Source organism: Pithys albifrons, chromosome 2 (genome assembly GCF_047495875.1).
Source record: "Pithys albifrons albifrons isolate INPA30051 chromosome 2, PitAlb_v1, whole genome shotgun sequence".
NCBI lineage: Eukaryota > Metazoa > Chordata > Aves > Passeriformes > Thamnophilidae > Pithys > Pithys albifrons.
Window position 1 is genome coordinate 44,252,046 of NC_092459.1, and position 22,078 is coordinate 44,274,123.

The 22,078-nt window shown below is 37.3% G+C and overlaps 1 protein-coding gene across 3 annotated transcripts in view; it reads right to left on the reverse strand.

Moving 5' to 3' along the window:
• Positions 1–22,078, reverse strand: part of PDSS2 (decaprenyl diphosphate synthase subunit 2) — a 123,682-nt gene that overhangs the window by 32,891 nt on the left and 68,713 nt on the right. For all 3 annotated transcript variants that reach the window (XM_071548850.1, XM_071548851.1, XM_071548852.1), the window contains exon 3: positions 8,189–8,387. In XM_071548850.1, the coding sequence (XP_071404951.1) occupies positions 8,189–8,387 (199 nt within the window). The remainder of the gene's footprint in view (positions 1–8,188; positions 8,388–22,078) is intronic.

Genomic DNA, 22,078 nt, shown 5'->3' on the forward strand with positions numbered 1-22,078 from the left:
TAAGAGGGACAGACCCCAGAATAGATTTCCCAGGTTTAGCATTTATCTTGAAATGCTGAATGACTTTTGACTTTCATTAAAATCAGCCTTCAGTTTCTTTAAATTAGTTTTTATTTTCTTCTTCACTGATGCTCAGTCATCTCTGAAAAGCTCTCTCTTTCACATCTCAGCATATTAGTACTTTCCAGATCATTCTGTTAACTACAATGAGGCAAATAGTAGTTCTATTAGAAAATGAACTACTTATCCATGTGTTATAAGTAGCTGTGCAGTTTACCTTTGAGGAAGACAATATTTACCTTCAATAACAGGTATTTGGCTCAAGAACTCAAGCAGCAAACGCTGACTTTGCTCTGCTGGGCTGAGCAGAGAAGCAGAAAGATGTGTCTGCTACTACAAGGGAGGCAAATTCAGATGTAAGCTGAGGAAATTGTCAGTGAGACGATTCAGAGGCAAGAACAGTAAAGGGACTTCGTGCAAACCAGCATAAAAATCTTTAGTAAGCTATTGAAAAAACCTCCAAACTGAGAGGAAAACATTGAGATAGAATCTCAACCACTCACAATTCTGTTCTCAATAGCAACATGGCTTGATCCTTTCAAACTATTCTTGCAGTATATTTTTGGGAAAGACTTTAATCTAAACTTGATGATTGAATGATACTTATGTCTTCTGCTATCAGTCTGAGTGTCAGTCCTTCCAAGTTTTGCAGCAGTCATTCTGATACAAGGCACTGTTTTTAAGTCATACATGTCCATAAGCAGTGTCAGAAATCACCTTTTTTTAAAAAAACTGTTTTTTCACCTAGAAGTGAAAGGACAGAAAATAGACTAAAATCTAAACATAACATTTTCCAGCAGTGCCATGGCTAAAAATCACAATAAAACACACTATTTCAATACAGACCTATACTAACCCCAGGGAAGTATAACTTTGGGAAAGCTTAACATAAACATTAGCTTTAAAAACCAGTAGAGGTGCAAAAGGCCACTAAGGTAAAGGATAAACCTATTTGAGGAATGTACCAATTAAGAATTTAATGCAAAGTTAAGCAGTTTTAATCTCAAAACTGACACTCATTGCAGCGCAACAGAACTCTTACAGATCCAAATGGAGACTGTTTCTAACACATTATCACAATTGCAGATTAAGTCTAATTTTTAGAATTTCAATTAAATTAATAAGTTAATAAACTGTGTCACCTAATCCTCTAATTTGACTTCTCTAAAAGATTACTTTACAAACATATAATCACAGCCATTAAGGTAATGAAATCATCTAAATATTTAATTATATTACCAGTTACACATAACAAAAGTGAAATAAAAGAAAAATCTGTAAAATATTCAGAAAACTGAACGTTTTTTCATTTACTAAGGTGTTATTTTAGGCGCTACAAATTTACTTCTTGAGAACAATGGAAAAAGATGCACTGACTAAGAAACTGTTCCACTGACACAAGCATGAAAAGATACAAATTCACTAGCACCATTCTGGTATTCTGTCATCATAAACATCACAAAAACTGTTCCCTTTAACGACAGCAGAAAGGCTAGGCAAAAGTTTTATGGCAGTAGTGTGGGAAAAAATTTGACTATCAAGTACTGATTCCAACAGATTTTAACCTTTTGTCTCTAACATGCAAGATTTTTTCTTCCTAATGTTTAAATACTTTTATCAACTATTATAAAAAGTGCCTTCTTACTATCAAAGGAACTTCACATTACGGTCAACAAAATTTTAGTAAAGAAACCTTCATATTAAAAATCCAGTGGTTGAGAATTAAATGGACATGAAGTTTGTTTCAGTTACAATCTCTTTTATGTTTTACTTTACAGCACACTAAAACTAAATTTACCTCTCTGAAGCGTATGCAAGTCTAAAAATAAGAATTAAAACACTTTTCTTCACTGTTGTTCAGATATAATTATGAAACAATTATTATATATTCCTCAGTACTGACAGTGTGCTCACATTCTCCAATAAGATCTATGTTAAGTTGTATGATGATACCCTGTACCTCAATATTTTAAGATACAGAACTGCTTATTTAGAGTTGCCCAAAGAAGAGCTTTGATATGCAGTAATTCAACCATATTGGCTATGTTGTCTTACGTCATCTCGTATTAGGTTAAATGATCAAAAACATAAGACTTCTTCCTTGGTTTTCTTCTCCCCTAGTATCCAGACCAAGCAGTGTTCCTTAAGGGTACTTTGCCATAAATCAGTTCAGTGCTCTTTAAACTTACCTGTATTTTTCAGTTGCGTCTGGTTTTGAAACATGCTGCTGTGGCATTCTAAAATACTAAATTGAAATAAAAATACTCAGCAATATAGATACTATCCTGCTCCCTATCTTGTCCAGCACATCATCATCAGTGCCTCAGGGGAAGGTACAGCAAGACAGACATGATAAACTACTTCAGAAAAGCTCTTAATTCTTCTTTCTAGAAAAAATTCAAAGGTTGTTTTTCTTCTTTGTTTTTTTCTTTCTCCCAGGAAGACAACTTCACTAACAAAATTCATAACCTGAGTTTCTTAATCTAATTTGATCTAATCTGATCTCTGCTGCTTCTTACCAAACTCCCGCCTCTGCAAGTTGATCGCTTTACAGGTACTCATCTTTACCAACAGCTTGTATCATAGAAGCTAAAGAAAGTTGGTATGTGAGAAAAGGTGAAGAATTAACAACAATTTAAAATATATGTAAGATTTGAAAATTATTTTATCATCAGCTTCAGTTTTTATATGAACATTGTAACTGGGAGTACATGCATTACTTCTGGTCCTCAATGTTTCTTCATGATTTGTTCATCCTGCTTTCTCTGATCAATACAGCTACTGAATCTAAAATTCAGATTATAAAGGTCTGTGTTTATTTGAGGTAAAATAAACTGTAAATATACTCACTGGGTATTTATGGTTCAAATTTTCCACCAGAGAAAACAAAGAAGAATATCTCATTCGAAATAACTTTCTTTGCTCTAAAAATAACTCATCTCACAACTACATTTAGGAAGAAGCACCTTCTACTCATCTCAAACAAAATGAAAAGAACTGTTCTGAGGGATGGTAATGTGGACCTATTACAAGTCAGTAGCTGCTAATGGTTGCCCTTACATTGGCAACCATTAACATTTAGATTCCATTATAAAAGGACATTTCTTGCAGGATTCTTGATGGTATGTACTCTTCATGTTCTTTAGAGCAAGTTATCAGTTTTGAAGAAAGTCTCAGAAAATTGCCACTGATCCTAGCAATCATTCCTTTAGCCAACCCATGATATTTCACTGGTTTAATATTTAAAGCATAAACTAAAGTATAAAATTACAGGTTTATGTTCCTCTTTTGACATCATTCAGGGAAAGAAAAAGTCTGATACAAGTACTACCTTTCTTAAATGACATTTAAAAATTAAAATTGTAGATTCCAGCTGACTTGTTTGTCAATTCTCAAAAATGTCAATTTACATCAAAAGAGCAACTGGCATAATTTCAGAAAGGGGATACTCTCCATATCCTTCATTGCTCATCAAGGAACCAAGCTGCTCAAGTTCCAAACTAAGCCTTCCCCACAGAACCACAACTGACACTACAGAAGCAGAAACCACAGTTCAAGATAAGTAGTTCCTATATGAAGTTCAAGATACATTCAGCATGTTGCAATAGGAAGACATAGGGAGACTTAAATGAACAGCTTATTGATGTTTATACAAACACAAGGCTTATTTTGTAAATAAAACATATATGCCCTTAGGAATACACGAACTTAACACAAGGAAATGCATCCACTATGTAAGTACTACATCTGTGCTACTGTTTATTTATAAACAAATAATGCTTAATAAAAGAATGCTCCATAATGTGGTCTCCTGGCAGAGCTCTGCATTGACAGACAAGAATCTTAGATTCAATTCTAAGCTTTCAGGCTGTAGCTTTTGAAGTGTTGCTGCAAAAAGTTTAATCATTCCAACAAGACTTTGCTGAATTTATAGTGGGAAAAATAGTGTAAGGTCTTAACATTTCAGTAAGAACTCTGGAGAACATTACCGGTATTACAGGTTTTTGGGCTAGGCTTTTTCTTCTCTTTGGAGTTTTTATTTTTTGTTTTGGATATGTTGGGTTTTGACGGTTTTGTCTGGTTGTTTGGCTGCTTTGTGGGTTTTCTTTCTTTAAATACAAAGGGATGCCTTCTTACCAGTTTATGGAATTGAAAGTAATGCATTTACAGATTATTTAATCATTTTCTGGGCACTGCACTAAAATGCATCATTTCAGCCTCCTGAAGTCCTATGCATCACTGTCTTCAGAGCATGAGAGCATCAAAACTGGTCATAATTATGCCTTTTAAGCATCCTCTCTACAGTTTCATAAGACAACTGATGATTCAGGTGTGCTAGGAAGCACCAACTTTAATGCTGCAACAGGTTTCTTCCACCTTACCTCTTATAAACCCTGAACAAGCACATTATTTGATAATATCACAGTCAGTAGTCACACATCACTGTGGTAAAATGCCCACAATGCACATCTGGCTGACAGGTGACAAAAATTACAATTAATATTTGTTTCTTTTGCTATGTTTATATCTGAAAGCCCGTCTAAAAATACTACAGGAAGTGAAGGTTATTCAAGCAGAAATCAAAGACAAAACTAACACTTTTTGCTACCAGAATCAAAGGAGGACTTTACCTCAAAATTCCTCTTAGCATCTTCATCCCTGTATCCTTGGCTAGGCAAAGCAAGATAACAAATCTTCAAGATACATTACCTTCAGATGTCAACAACCAACCAACCACTAGACATATCATTTTACACTTCTTAATAATTTATTCACACATTTATTTAAAACTGTTTATGATCACACATCCCACAAGATAGCTGGGAGGTATCCTATTTTCTTAGGCAAACAATTTACTTTTCCATCACTCTCATGCCAACATGTTTCAAATGATTTTCACAAATATCACGATCCTGGTATCAGAACACTGCAACCTAAACATGAGAAAACCTGCAATATTACCCTGTCATCCCATATAAACACACCCCAAACCAATAAATCAGCACATTACCACACATCATGGCATAGTTAGTTAAGCAGCAAAACACAAACATGCCCTTCCTTGTCAAAGGCTCACCATTTCACTGCTGATATACCAACAACTAAAAGATCCAAATCCAATTAATCTTTGAGCTCAATTCTGTTCTAAAATCCATGGATTAGCAAGATCCAATCCTACAGGATACAGTTCTGAAATAAGGTTTTATCCACATAATTTCCAATAGATAGCATAATTTATCGCCACAATCAGCAGGCCAAGAAGAGCCACCAGGTTAGTTTATATAAGGTGATCAAAAAGTTAACATGTATGTACAAAAGTATTATAAACACATGTGACCTGATCAATCTAATGCTTTGTAGCTGTAAAAGTTTTTGAAGAAATTACTGTTCATTTTCAAAAGTTTTTATTATCTGAATAAATGTAGATATTTGCCATGATTACAAAAATCTAGCACACAAATGCATCTGCCCCTCAATACTTTCAGCCTCAGTTGACACCAACTTTGTATTCATAACTAATGTATCATAACTTCACAAAGTAGAAAATGAGAATGCTGTCTTCTGAAATGTTACGTGTTCAAAAAACAAAATTTGAGATGATTTTGTAATAGAACTACAGCAGAATTTATCTTACCAGAGGCTTCCTAACTGACATTTCAAGAAATCTGGAGTCCTTGTACCTCAGAGGATAAAAAACACAAAGCCCAAAACACCATCCCAAACCCTCCTTTTGCATAACTTTAGCAAACATATGAGAGGTACGAGCACTAATTTAAAAGAAAATCCCCAAAACACAAACCCTGAGCCTTGATTCTTGTTAGCATCATTATAGTTATATTCTACAACAGCAGCAAGAAAAGGAAAATTGCTACGAATTAATAACAACAATTCCAATATTTAATATTATTTAAAAATCAAAGTGTTACCTAAGGCAATTACCTTGCAGACTTTTAATATCTACAGGGAAAAGCCTAAGGGAAAATAATTGACTTTGCTAATTTTACCCTTGGCAATTATGAAATAGCTCTGCATTTCATTATGACTACAGAATTTCACGTCTAATTGTCAGCCCCGAGAGAAGCACAGAGATAAATGCATCATACACAAGCTCAGACAAGAGTTTAAGAGCACGATAGAATTATCTTGGTAGCAGTGAGTTCAGTTCATGTTAAAACCCCTTTTAATTTAAATTCTGGTCTACACAACAGCTATGCATGTCTGTGAAGGTTACAGCACACCATGGTCAGTACCATGCAGGATACAATGCTGCTGATTTCATTAGCCAATTTGCTAAATGCCAGCTAAAAAAGCAGTACTGTGATTTTTACCTTTTACATCAAAGAACACAAAACATTATGAAGGAAAAAAGTCACAGTTATTTCACACTGCTAAAAAACAGATGCCAGATTTGAAAATTCATCATTTACAAAAGAATAAATACAGTATGTTTAAATCATTGCACCTGTCAAGAGATTTCTATGGCTTGTACTTCAGTTTTTCTAACTTTGCTAGTAGGGTTAGACGTATGAAAAAGAATCATTTACTAAGTCAATCAGTTTCCATAATGGCATCCCACTTATCGTATGTAGAAGCTATGAAAGTATTTAGATGTCAAAAAAATGAAAAAAAAAGTGCTAAAATGTTTTGGCAGAATTTTCTAACATGCAGTATAATGATTGCTTTTAAAAAAATTATTTCTTGTGCTTCATTTCACTGTAGGCTTGTTTCCTGGCAAGTCTTCAGGGATTATACATTCCTGCTGCAATACTTACTGATGTACTAAATGCAAAGTAATAGGTGCTACATTTTATAAAACTTTCCTCTTATGTTGAAACAAAAAATTGATGTAGGGTTCAATCCTTTGGTTTGTCTTGATAATCTCACAAGTATTAAAAAATTGAACTGATACAAATCAATAATAATTAGTAAAATCAATTGCACCTCATTTTGGCTATAGTATGCACTATCTAAAATTATATTTTTAATATTTTCTACTAGTTGTTACCATAATGGCTTAAGCCATTACTCCAACAGACTGACATCTAATTTTCCATCTCTTCTCTTGAATCTCAGCTCTATGTTAGAAAATGACACCACTTCTGAGAGAAACTGTCACAGTGATGATCAAAGGAGCACAGAAATACTGAACTACCACCATGAGGAGATTTAGCATGAGAATTTAAAAAAAAAAAGACTCCTTAAACTCATTATCACAACTATGCTGATCATTGACAACTGCAAAGGACAAACATTTATGTTACATTATGATATGGCAGCAATCTTCAAATGTATAAAAAGTACCTCTGCAAAATGTACTGTTTCCTGATTCCACTGGAATGGCACATGAAGCTCTTCAGCTATGCATGCCAAGTGTTACACTCGATTGGCACAGGGATGCCCAGGATTCTCTCTCCACCATGGGAGGTTTTAAGAAGTTAGAGAAATGCATGTCAAGAATGATTTGGTGTAGCTCATCATATCTGGCAAAAAGAAGAGCCAACTGGAGACGATCTCTTAATATCTCCATCAGTCGCATTTTCTAAGACAATACATATATACAATTTGTTTCTTGTTAAAAACACCTCCCTGTAAAGTTTCAAACAGTTTGTCTGAGCAGCTGGATTGCAGCTGTCCTTCAGAAGCCAATACATCCATTTTAATGGGGCAATCCAATAGTTGGGGACATCTAAATGAAGAACAAAAAGTCACCTGAGACAAAGCAATAAAGCCTTTTCCCCCCAAGAATTCTCTAAGACAGCAAACCTTTCACAAAGCACAAGGTAAAAGAAAATAACAGATCAAACATGTCTTCAGCTGGCAGTTTGCCAGAGGTGTTGTAGCCTGACTTGTCACGAAGATGCCCCACTGCACGTACCTTCAATTCACCAAATTAACCACTCACACATTACTACAGTGCTTCAGAATGTATACTAAAGACCTCATCACAGTAATTCTATAAGAGAGGGGTCAACAGCCTGTCAATCTATCTACAACTGTAATGTAAGTACACTGAGTTGTAAATGATGCTCTATATATACATACATAATTGCTGATTTTTAAAGGGCCTCTCTTCCAAAAGATTCACTCATAGTTACTTGCTCTGGTAGTAGAATTTTTTTGTTTTTACCTTGGTATTCTGCAACTGCGCAAGGCTTGTGCAAGCACTTGCTAGAAGAAAATCTCCACTCAAAACAGCCATTTTATTTCCAAACTGCATATCCTTCAGTGGGCCATCGCAGGACTTGAGCTCACCAATGTTTACTATGCCACGATGCACCAGAAAAGCAGTGTGGATCAATTCTGTAATCTCAGCCAGACTTCTCTGACTGAAAGAAAGCAAGAAAGAAACAGAACAGTTATTTTTGATGCTACGAATAAGAGATTCTTAATGAAAATAAACAAACAACCACATGTGCTAAAAAGATATTTTATGAATCATTGTGTAGCTCTTCTGTGTATTTCTAGAAGGCACAACTGGGAGGTGTTAAGCACAGAGCACTGTCACTAAGTAATTCCAGGTAAGCTGCAGGTACCAGTGGTTCCATTTGGAGGAATGCTGCCCTTTGTTTGAATTCTTTGACAAAATAAAGCAAAATAATCAATATAGTCCTCATGGTGATTTCTTTTTTTGTCTTTTTCTACCAGAAGCTTGAGGGGCACTGACATGAAGAAAATGCCAAGCAGAAAGTACTGATGGGAAGGAACAAAAGATGCATCAGCAGGGGAGTCTCAAGCAAGCCAATACGAACACTGTAAGAATGCTGCAGTCAATGACTGCTCAAATTAGAGTTAAATTAATAAGAGGATAGCTTGCAGTTCAATCCTACCAAGGGGGAAGGGTGCAGGCAGGAGAGGGAAACCAGTTAACATTTTAGGACTGTGTACTAATGATATTTCACTGGTTGTTTTAGTCAAAAGCAGCAAAAGGGACTGTCCAGAAAAGGGGCAAGACCCAATTTTATTTGGCATGCTTTACAAATCACTTCTTATTACAATACACAGTGTACAACATTCTGAACTTGGAGGTTACAAATCCCTGCGAGAGGCTTCCCACAGAGGTTATTCCACAGAGGCTTGCCCTATTTTGATTTTTTTGGAAAAGGCATGAAATGAGTCATTAGCACAACCCTCTCCTCCCCTCCTCCCACAATTCAACCCTGTTGCCCCTGACAGTCAGTGACTGTCACTCCAAGGAGCCCAGAGAGGTAACCTTAGCTCAGAACTACAATGCAGTGTTGAACAGACATAATAACTGAGCAGGGACAAGGAGACGGGGAAACAGCCATGCATCGGAGCATCCTTTTAACGCTGCAAACCTATATACACACAGAACTCCTCCTCATGAAAACCTCAGCGCATTCACAGCTTTTCTGACTCAAGCAGTTCCCTTTATGTCATAGAGACTTCACATATGAGCCAAAACATAACCCATGCCCTCAACCGAACAGATGACTACAGGCCTTAATTGCAATGTAGTACAAAGGCATCCAGTCAGGGCGGTCCCGTGGTGTAAAGGAGAGCACTCTGGACTCTGAATTCCAAGGTCTTGAGTTCGAGCCTCAGTGGCAGTCTCAAGTTCCCTGGCAGTTCAATGCCTCCCTGCCATCCCATCCCGTCACATCTGGGATGCTCAGCAGGGTCAGCCCCAGTTAGTACCGGGTGCTGTGACAGTCCCGAGGACTTCACTGTCACTGTCCAAGCTCACTTGGCCGTGGCAGATGGACCTCAGGACTTAAACGGTGGGGCCAGTTCTGTGCACGCTGTGCCTCACCTAAAAAATCCACTGCGCAGGCTGGAAGGGCACACCCACGTGGGGAGAGCCCTGCCCAAATCTGCGTTCGCCAAATCTGGCTATACATACATACATAGTACAAAGGCATGTTATGCTCTCTGTGCTTACTCAAAAGTGGCCTAGCAGATACACTGAGTAACCAAACTGCTCCTTACCTTCACATATGCATATATCTGCTGATACATGTCCAGGTTAGATTCTGCCTCAGTACTAACACAGTACTGAGTAAATTAATTCTGTTTCCTCTGGACAGTGCAGATGTGTTGCAACTGCCCCACACCCTATTAATCTAAAGTAACCTTCAGCCCCAAATACATGTGATCTGTGAAGAGCCCCAGCAGCAAGCGTTTCAGGCCAGCGATCCATGCCAATTAGCAAGAGAGAAGGGCTAGGAGAGTCACACAGCCTGGACAGGCATGAGAAAGGCAGATGTGCTTGGGGGAGAGCATAAATAAGGGCTCCTGATGTATTTTGTCACGCATACAAAAACTAAGCTGTTTTAAAAGCTGCCTGTATAATTCGCACTTTTTTGGCTCCATGGAAAGAAAAACAATCCAAAAACCAAACAGCTAGCCATGCTCCCTGTAGACAATAAAATCCAAGGTTGATGCTGCTTTTCAAAGAGGTGAGGGAGAAACCTCAGACAACCCAGCTGCAGTATTGTAATCACACTTGGCTCGGCTCCAACAAAGGGTTAATAAAATTTCAAGCTTGGAGAAAAAGACTAACAAGACATCCTGATGCTCCTGCTGTCATTGTTGGGGCAGCCCTTGGAGGAAATGTCCATATCAATTTGGTTTATCAGATGGACAGCTGATCAACATTAAACAGACTTGCTCTGGGCAGATTGAGCCGAGCTACCTGTCATGAATAGCAATGAGAGCCCACTGCTCCCTGCTGCCGAGCTCTGCCATTTCCGACTGCCGCAGATCCCAGGACATATGGGGATCCCTAGTGACGAGCACATAAAGCTGCAGCTAACTCAAGCAACGGCTCATTTCCTCCTGCTGAAAGCAGGCATTAATATCCTGAGGAGACCAGGCCCGCCTTTGTGACCCCCAACTATTGAAGCAAAACAACGACTGTCCTCTTTCTTCGTTTAATAAGCTTTTAATGAAGGAAATCAAAATCCCCTATTTGACTTCAGCATCGCTCTTTATGAAAAGGTTACACAAATACATCAGTGCCATGCTTTCCAAATGCTCAGGATCTGGATGTATTCATTTCTTTTTATATAATTTCTTTGTTCTCCAAACGGTATTCATATTATTTGTGCTAACAAGAACCATATTAGGCAAATAATCTGTGTCTAACTCTGATCTTACACACTGCTCTTCCACCTTCTCCCTAGCAAAAGCAAACTAAAAATACAAGAATCAAAACTATTGCAGAAACCCCAGGCAATGCATTTCTTAACGCTTTTTGTGATAATCTCCATAATAATACCCAGGCAGAATAAGAAGTCCTCACTGCTGCTACAGATACAGGGGGATCCTTGACTCAACTTTGTAAAGACCAGTATGCAACAAATAAACACTGCTATTGTGAAGTTGCTATTGAATGGCTAAAGCAATACTATATACAGCTTTCTCGATCCCGAGTACAATTCAGTGATAAAATAATTTCATATTTGAAAGCAGCTAATCCCAAAATACAAACAAATTAATGTTTATGCAGAGCTGGACTTAGAAACAGGTCAACTAGATTACAAACTCTGACTGTGTCCATCCTGTTTCCACTCCAGAGCCCACACTCACACAACAAAGAAGTGCCTGCCACAAGAATTACCTACACAGCAAAGCAGTACTGAGAAAATAGTCAACATTTTTAAACACACAAAGTTCCCAAATGGAAGCAGGCTAAGAATCAGGAAAGCTTTTCCACCAAATGCTAACACACTTCCACACCCTTCACCTCTGAAGCAAGAAATCCCTGCAAACCACCACCTAATGCTCCAGACACTCCACTTCCAGGTATCAATTTGTGAGAGATGATATTATTTGGAGCTCCACACATGCCATAACCTCCTTTTTCTTCTCAAAAATCAACCCATATACAGAAATATACGAAGAAATTATTTTTTCCAAAGAGAATGGTAGAAATGGTTGGACAATCGCTGGGGGACCTTACAAAGAAATTCTGATGAGTCACAGTCTATCTGGCTGTCATGGTTTAACACATGCTTCTGACTCCTTGTTCCTGCACTTTCAGTACCAGCGTACCTAACCTAAATCTCTGTTAAATGCTTGCTCTAAGGTATCCGTTAGATTATGGATTCCTCAAGCTCTAAATGTCATCCTGGAAAGACAAAGGAAAAACTAACTCCATGCGTAATGATAGAACCCTTCAGTAAGGTCCATCAGAGCTATGTTGGCTGTAGGACTGTGAAACACCACCTTGCAGAAAAACACTAGAAAAACAAAAATAAAGTTATATGGGCAATAAGATCCTGCAACAAATAAAACAAGTAATCAGGCATTGGAATGGGCTGCCCAGAGAGGTGGTGGATTCACCATCCCTGGAGATTTTTAAACAGAGATTGGATGTGACACTGAGTGCCATGATCTGGTAAATGGGCTGGAGTTGGACCAAGGGTTGGACTTGATGACCTCGGAGGTCTTTTCCAACCCAATCGATTCTATGATTCTATGATTCTAAGTGCAATTTCTATTCCCTCTCTTTGCTCCCAGTCCGCAATGAAAGCACACAGATAGCTGACATTTAAGGATGTTTTGGTGAATTTTGGTAAGCTTCTGAGCAGACTTAAAGAAATCTCTTATATCTGCCTATATAAACTAATGCAGTAGCTACAATACCCTGCTACTGTGATGCCAAAGTAAGGACAACAGGTTTTGTAGAAACTCCACACACAGAGGCACCACACCTACAGAGAAAAATAAAGAACTAATGGAGAACTTTCTACATATGTTTCTACCTCAAAAAAATTGCATTTCACAATTTTGTTCTGGATTGAAATTTCAAATTTGTAGGCCTTGGAGTCTGCCTCATCACAGTATCAGTGTAAGTAATGGTCTTACAGTGATCAACATTTCATGCAGAATTCAACACAAATGTCAAGGCCTACAAAAGATGTGTGTATATGTATGGCCAGACTTGGCGAACGCAGTTTTGGGCAGGGCTCTCCCCACGTGGGTGTGCCCTTCCAGCCTGCGCAGTGGATTTTTTAGGTGAGGCACAGCGTGCGCAGAACTGGCCCCACCGTTTAAGTCCTGAGGTCCATCTGCCATGGCCGAGCGAGCTTGGACAGTGACAGGGAAGTCCTCAGGACTGTCACAGCACCCGGTACTAACCAGGGCTGACCCTGCTGAGCATCCGAGATCTTACAGGATGGGATGGCAGGGAGGCATTTAACTGCCAGGGGACGGTCCCACTGAGACTGGAACTCAGGTCCTTGGGATTCAGAGTCCAGAGTGCTCTCCTTTACACCACGGGATGTATGACGTGATGAAGGATTGGCAAAATATTGACAACAAAATAGGTTTTGATTGTAAACTCCCTGGGGAACCTTTAAAAATTAATTTTGCAGTGTTTCTGCCTGGCATGCCAAATACCTTCTTTGTTGCTTGAGTTACCTTTAAAGACCTGCAGCTATGAAACATTAGCCAGTATGATCTCTTCAAGAGTTCTTACAAGTGACTTCAGTTCCTAATTTCAAGTCCTACTCTAAAAAGAAATAATAGCATTTTGTACAACATATGATAAAACAGAAATATTAAATATGGCAATTGTATTGCTGTGAACAAAAGAGGACTTCAGGACTCCTCTGCAAGATTTGTGATGGAAATTCAAGCTCAGCAACAGCAAGAAAACTTGAGTCAGTTTACCTTTCTATCAGCCTTTACTTTACCTTTACTGTCAGGCAACAGTCAGAACTACCCTGGGCCTCCTAAAGGATGACAGGTTACATGAAGAAGCATTTAATAATTAAAAATGTCCTTACTAGGCATAGTATTTCACAGAAATAGGCCAAAGACTTAAATTAGCCACTAAAAATAATATTTGAAAAATTCTGAAGCAGCTGCAATGGAAGAAAGATAACAGAAGTGATAGATCAAAAATTCTTTAAGAACTCTTATCACTGAACCTTTGAATTAAAGTGACTAACACTATACACCCAAGATTTGAACATTTTCTTTTTGACTGTCAATTCAATACACAAAGGGCTAATTTGGAGGAAAAGCCTTACATTTGGGATTTAAAAATAAAAAGAAATTAAAAGAACCAGCATTCATTCAATTTCAGTGACAACTACAATAATCTATACATACACATCTATAAATCTGAAAAAAAAAAAAGAAATAGTTCTTTAGAGGAAAATTACATATGGAAAAACATTAACTAAAGAATTAAAGGAATAATCTCAGGTACTGACAATGTATTTGGGCAGAACTTGGTATCTGATTTTACCAGTTTTGTGAAAAATGAACAGAAAGAAAAATTTTATGAAAAAGATGCACACTCTATATTCAAGTTGATCCTGTATGTTCTGGATACCATCTGGTCCAGCACTTAGTTACACAGCAAGTAAGGGCAGTGACTTTTACAATTCTTTTATCCACTCATCTGACAAAGTCAATGTCACGGTTATTAAACTACGATTAGGGGAACAAAGTATAGTGAATAACAAACAGCATCATGGTGACAGAAAGTCTCGTTCTTAGCTCCTGTGTATAGTCTCTTTTCTAAGAAATTAAAGGGTGTGTGGGAGGTGTTTAAGCCACTCAGTATGTGTGGCAAGTGCTGTGGTTTCACTAACAGGAAAAATCTTCAGTTTAAAGAATCAGACTTCAGCAGAGCACCAAATATTCACTGTATTATCATGACTCCTATGTTATCCAGTGGAAAACATCCAGCCTATGTTATCCTTTAACAAGGTCTGAGCCTAAGGTTTCTGTGATCCCTTCTATCTTGGTCACTAAGCTACTGTTAGAGATGTCTTCCACCTGAGGGATAAATGAAGTTGAAAGACATCAGTTCTGTGAACTTTGTTGAGTATGTTGTTTAATTGCATTCCTAACAATCAGTTTATTTTTAAACTGGCTACATATCTTACCTCTTTCGTCTCCTTCTCTTCCCAGCATCAAAGTTTTTGAAGTAAAACTTTTACTAATACTCCTTCATGTATTTTTTCTTCTTTATTTTTGAAAAAATCTCACATTTTCATTCTTTATCTCACCCACCACTGATTATTGTTTAGGTTCTCTTCACCATAATTTGTCTTAGCAAGACCTTCCCTCAGCCCATTATAGGTATATATATAATAACATATATTGGCAATATAAGGTATTGACAGTAGCTCAGATTTCTAAAAGGAATTTTGCTAGCTTAAGAAATGCTCCATTCAACTTGAATTCTCTATCCCAAAAATTCAATTTGCTACAAAGAGTTCATATCAGAACTAAAACTTTAGGTACAAGTGAATGTGAGTTCAATACATCTGTTAAATGAAAACAATATAATCCAAACGAGTATACAAACAGTCTTTACAAATGTGACAGATAAAATTCAGAAACATATAGTATTATACATGAGCAGTATTTTCATTGATAAAACAAGCTGAAGCAGTTAGCTAAATTAAACAGGAAAATGGGAATACTTTTGGGAAACTCAAGAGCTCTTTTTTTTTTCAGATTTTGCTATATGACTCAAAGCCACAAAACCTCAGTTAAAAAGACTAAGCTGATTAAAAACAAAACAAAAAGCCAAAAGATTGTGGCTTAGACAAAGCCAAACCAGCTATAATTTCTTCACTATCTAGCTTAGACAAACTGGAAAACTGATAGCATCAATTACAAACCAGAGAAACCAGTCAACGAAGAAAATGGATAAAGGACTGGATGACAAAATGCAGAGACAGACTAGAAACTAAGTAAAGGTAATTTAAAAAGGATATACTAAAAACCCCTCAAAGCCAAGAAGAACTTTAAGAACTGCACTGGTCCAGTAGGTAAGGTTGGGCAGAAACATAACCATATAAAGGGAAGGGATTTTGGAAATCCTGTTATATTTTTAAGCAACTTATTTACACAAGCAGGTTATTGATATCCCCTAGTCCAGCAGGGAATTATGCTCATGAACAGCAGCAGTGGGTAAGTTTTTACAGTTAGTAGGTCCAAAGAACTTGGACTCAGGAGAGAAGGCAACAGAAAAGGAATGACACTACCGATAAACAGCAAAAAGAAAGAATCATCCTCAATACAGAATCAACTGAGCTGGGTCAATATGCTTTACTCAAGAAAAAATACACACCACAAAAAAAGATCAATCAAAAGATCTCAAAGCAGAGCAGATACATACAGGACAAGGGACTCTTTCAGGAAGAAAACAGTCGAAATTTGGAAAAGGGTGCAGGAAAGGTGAAGGAACAGATCATTCCAAATAATCAGCTAAGATACAAAGTGTGACTGTTCAAACAGAGCAGTAGGATCCACTGATGAATTAAAGGAGGAATACTAGCAAAATTACTGTTCCTGTCAACTCTGAGTTTCTGATACCAGTAAAAATTACTTGGAAACTTCATTCAAGAAGAAGTTGGGAAAGGCAAAAAAAGGGTCATACTAACAGTCAAAGCAAAGAAAACAGACAAAATGAGAAACCAAAGCCATTTAATACAAGGAGAAGGCTAATATTTATTCAGTAGATTTGGCCACAGCCATTTAAAGAAACTTTATCTATACAACAGAAAACAAGTTCCAGAGAAAGTGTCAAGCAAACATAAATTAAGATCCAGTAGCCTGAACCTAAGCAAATCCAGAACAGAATAAAGTGAAGGCACTTTCCAAAATCTATTGCAAAGAGCAACGATGGACTCTCCATCAACAGCACAACCAAAGGTAACACCTGAAGATATTCCATTGTACAAGCATTAAAGCTGATTAAAGTTGGAGAAATCCCATGTTTTGTAGTGCAAGTCAATCTGACTACCAGAATGATGTCTCATAGTTACTCATATAAAAAGGAGCCATAAAGCCAAGGAAAGAATCTTTTCAGAAAATAAACAACAGATAACTTAGATGTGGTAGCAGATAATACTGGTCCCTGTATCTGAAATTTACTATTGGTCAGAAGCCCATTTTCTTTTAAATAGGTATAAATACTTTCAGCCACCTTCTTCAGGAGAAACATCAAAACCAGAGCCACTCGGCCCATTACAGTTACCCCCCGTTCCCAGCACAGGAGCACACAAAGCCACCAGCAGGCTGGGAACCCTCCCATTACTACAGGTCTATTAATTCTATCTTACTGCACATAGAAAACAAATACCTCAAAATTTATTTGAAGCAAGTTTTGAGAGAAGAAATAACCTACATTCAAGATTCGTACCTGTCTTCACATATCTAAGTATCCACATTGCTAATGCAATGCATTTGGTGCAGTACTAACCTGGGAACACACACAAGTATTCCCACAAAGAGTAGGAGATAAACAGGGACCATCTACAGAATTATTTTATGGATAGAAGGGTGTGTATTTTACCTAAGTATACATCTTTTCTTTAGTTACAGTTTTTACATTAGGGGGTTCTAGCCATGCAAGTCACATTTATTAAAGGCAGCATGTCAAATAAGAGTTGACAATTACAGGCTATATCAATACACATTATGCCAGATGGTAATGAGCCGTACACAAAGGGCCAGCCATCCAAAATAATCACACCATTTTCCACAGAAATGTTGAAGAGGTTATGGTTTATTACACAGTGCTCATTAGATATACAGTGGCAGCATTAGCAATTTTTCCTTCATTTGTGTCTCATTTAAGACTCTGCCCCCACAAGCCCATTCAAATTAGTACACAAGGTTAAAATCATTATGGTCAGTGGGGGGAAAAAAAAGTTGTATTTTTATTTTACAGTAATGATAGATCAAAGCTCTCTGGGATCTATTATTCTCTCAACTATTATCTAATGCAAGATACTAAAAAGAACTGCCATTTGCCATGAAGAAAGACAACTGATCTTAAATGAGCAAACTCAGTATTACTTAATTAATAACTCTAAGTGCAAACAACAATTAGGTTGTGACACAAAGAGACAAAAGTCATAAAACTAAAAGTTGAAACTGAACTTTCAGCCTTGGCTTCAAATTTTTTCATCTGCTTTTCAATTTGCTGCTTTAACAGGATGTAAACATTCAAGCATCTGATGGCAACTAATTCTTCACAGCAGGTGGAAAAACAGTTGTCCCAAATAACTGCAGTGCCATGTCTGAGAAAACACCTGTAAGATGATTTAAAGTACCTTTCTACCCAGCTGCATACACTGACTTCCAGCCCAAGTCCCTCTCTTGAAGCATGTAGTGTATCACTTGGAAATTGGGGTCTCGCATCAGGGAGCTACCCGGCTCTCAAGGCCAGGGCATCCCTACACCCCCTCCCACGGCTGCTCCTGCTGAGCTGTTCTGCCGTTACACAAAACGTTGAATTATTCATCAGCCAGATGGCAAAAGAGTGAAAAAACTCAGTCTCCAGGAGATTATAGGAGAGAAAGGTGGGACACCTGGACTCCAGATCCTGCTCCACAAAGTTACCAGGAAAGAAATAACATTACAAACTCCAGCCTTCCTGACCTAAGTGTCCTATATCCTGCTGTGAAGAGGATTTTTCTGGAAATTCAGACAGAGAGTACTAGGGATTCACATCCTTTAAAATTCTTGAGGAAGCCAAACCTGGACTTCCTGCATTCTCAGTGAATGCTTAGTCAGTGGCTAAAGAGCATTGACCAATGTTAACAGCACATCTTCAGTCTGATAATCCACTTAGAAAATTTTCCAGTTAAACCAACCAACAAATCTTTTTCTGTTTTGCAATTGTTTCAAAGATAAAAAGCACGTTTTACTTAAGAAGGTCTTAGAAAAACGCTTACAGAATTAAAAAGAATTCCATTAATTCCAGGCAACGCCAGTCTATGACAACTGAACAGGTACTCTGGTAACTAAATACAGTAACCAGTTTTCTATCAACAACAATATTTTGCATCAAGTTCATCCTACTCCCTGACATTTTAAAAGTTAATTTTATTACTGACAAAACTACTTATCCCAACAAGGTGGCACTTTTGCCAGCAAATATGAAACTTATGCAATGTGAAACAAAGTCAAGTCTCTGATTCATTATACAATCCAAAGGGCACTGGGCTAATTTAAAGGTTTAAACAGAACACAGCAAACTTCATGCAGAAGTTTTATATAGTTATTTCCATGCTAAGTTTCCAGACAGTTCAGAGTAAGTTTAAATCCTGTAATGTTAATTCAAAAATGAACACCAGGAATCAACTTCCAGAAAGCTGATCACAAGCAAGCCCACCTCTACACAACTACCATTGGTCTAGAAACAACAACCAACCACTGGTCCCTTAAAACAGCAGTGTTATGTTTTTGATAACTAAAGGTAAAAATAAGACATTTAAAACTGAAGGGGTGAAAGAAGAGCAAGCCAAAAGAAGAGTTTCCAATGGATCTAGTATAAATGTCCTCCTTTTGGCTTACTGAACCGAGCGAGTTGCAGGTATTGTAAACAAGAGTCGAAAAAAAGGCAAGATAGGAAGTGATCAAAAGCTTTGGCACCAGCTGCTGTAGAATGGACTAGACAAAAAACGTGATGGTAGGATACACCATGCAAGGAATGACAGAAAAACTCAGAACTGAATAAGGTATGTCGATCAAAAACTTCAAAAGTTGAGGCATGAACCAAATGATTAATTTATGGATTGCTATCACCAAAGTAGAAATCAAAAGGAACATGATGATGGAGAAAATCACATATTTTTTAATGAAAATGACCAAGATTCCTTCCCATATGACGGCAGTATGTGCCAACCAGACTGCTTGTGGGTGCTGCCCAGGACGCTCATGCATCCAGGATTATCCAGATTTGCTCTACAGGCCCTCAACAACACGTATCCTCTAATTACATCTCACACATCTATTCCATAACAAACTTAAATTTAAAAATAGTTCTGACTGTTCTGCATTTTATTTAACCAAAACACTAAAATACTTGCATTAAAACTAACTGCAAGGATATGAAGGGAAACAAAAGGTCTCACTTGCAGGTAAATGAAAGAAACAGTCTACTAACAATTAATTTTCTGACCATACTTCCTCTTAGCTTTTCTCAGTTGTTTCCCAGCCCTCCAAGACTCTGAAGCATGGCTATCATTATATTTGCAATGACTACAGGAGACACTTTGAATCAAGATAACAGAAATTCCCATTCCTGTCTACAGTCAACTATGCTGAGACCACCAGTTTGACTTAGCACTTCAAGTTTTTCTCTGAAATATCTCTGAAGAGTTTGTCTGTAATTGTATTCAATGTAGCTGAAAGATAAGGTGCAGTAACCCTGACATTAAATCTCTAGTACTAATGACACCTGAAATACATGGAACCTTTTCATGTGAGAGCAAAGAAGGTAACCTTTTCTATGCAGTGAAGAATGAACACTTGATAAATGAACAGTCCTGTAAAGGGAATAAATTGTTCATATGTCTAATGGCATAGGAAAAAGTCATTAAAAATAAAATGTGGATCACTGGAATACAGTGTATCAAATAGGGTTGGAGTTTATTTTATAACTATATATATATTTTTATGATGTTGATATAAAAATACTGTATATTCTGAAATATCCATAAATATCAAAAATATGGAGGGGGCAAAACCCCTCAAAACATACACTGCTTGCACAACTACAGATACCTCATACTATCAAGGAAACCTGTACTGTTCTGAACAGCTGTAACTGCATTTCTGTTAATCAGCAATTAAAAGTATGGTTATGACAGGGGGTCTCCTCTCCCCTCCTGCACTTTCCATGTTCAAGACTGGATACGGACATTAATACCATATATTAAAGTGGTTTATTATAGGAATGCTTTTACCTTTCACAAAGCAGAAGCATGCAGCAGATGGGTATTTCCTGCCACGTACAAGGAAAGAGACTAATAGCTAAAGGGAGACAGCAGCCTTCTCAGAGACCTTGTCCCTTACACCAGGTGTGTTGACAGAATTGCCAGCAGGGAAGGGATAATAAACCTTTTGGAGCAAGGAAACGACTGCTGCTTCTGGGACCATACCAGCATAGCAACAAGCATTTGGTGCTGTTGAGGTCTGCAAAGTTTCATCATTATTATTCATATATATTTTATGCAAATAAAGTACTGTGTGATACTGAAAAAAATGTGTCTTTTGATGTAAAAAATTACTATTATACCATCGGCACAATTTCCATCTATTTTTACCTTATTAACAGCATATATAAGGTATCTGAAAATCTTCTTTCATCCCAGAATGATTCAATCTACACACTTTAATAAGGGATAAATTGACATCAACCAATTCAAGCAACATTAACCCCAAGCAAGTGATGATGGAAAGATAGCTACATGCTAATAAGCCACCTTCAAGAACAAACTTTATTTCTGCAAAATTCCTACCTAAGTCCACAAAAGTCCTTTATTGACTGCAGTTACTACATGAGCTTTGCTAAAATTTAATTTGCCGACTGGAACAGCATAAGAATTTAGCTGAACTTTTCATACTGGTTTTGTTGCATGGATGTCAAAAGCTAGAATGAAATTTCAGCTATAGAAGACAGAAGGAAGTTTTCCACAGAACACTGTCTTGGTTAAACATAACAATTGTGAGAAAGAAATCAGAAATACTATACAGTGTAAAATAAAACATGCTTATATTTCTTCCCTTTCTGGCAATAATAGATGCATAATTTATTTGGCTGCATCTTCTCTTTCCACAAAAATGTACACAAATTTGGCCAAGTCTTTGGAAAAATTAAAATCCACAACTCCAAGTGCTTAAATGTACTTTAAGAGCTGGACAATCAAGCTCCCAAAATCTCACCATGTACCAAACATGCCCCACAATCATGCTGGAAGTGCTTATCGAAAGTTTTCAATTGCTGCAAATCCTAGAACAAAACCATCATCTATCTGATTTCTCTTTTGACTGCATAAGCACCTTCTCAAATACAACACGGTTAGAATACAGACTGTATTCATATCCTTGCAATTTTTTCTCCCTAATTCTCCAACATCTTATTCCTCTTCTCAAATCACCAATCACTGTCATCATGCATACTTCCAGTAACTTAAAACTCAGAATGCAACCATTATCTCCAGATCTGGATTTGCTAGTCTTGAAAGTCATCAGTACCTAAAGCCTTTTATTAAGTAACAGTTTAAGTTTC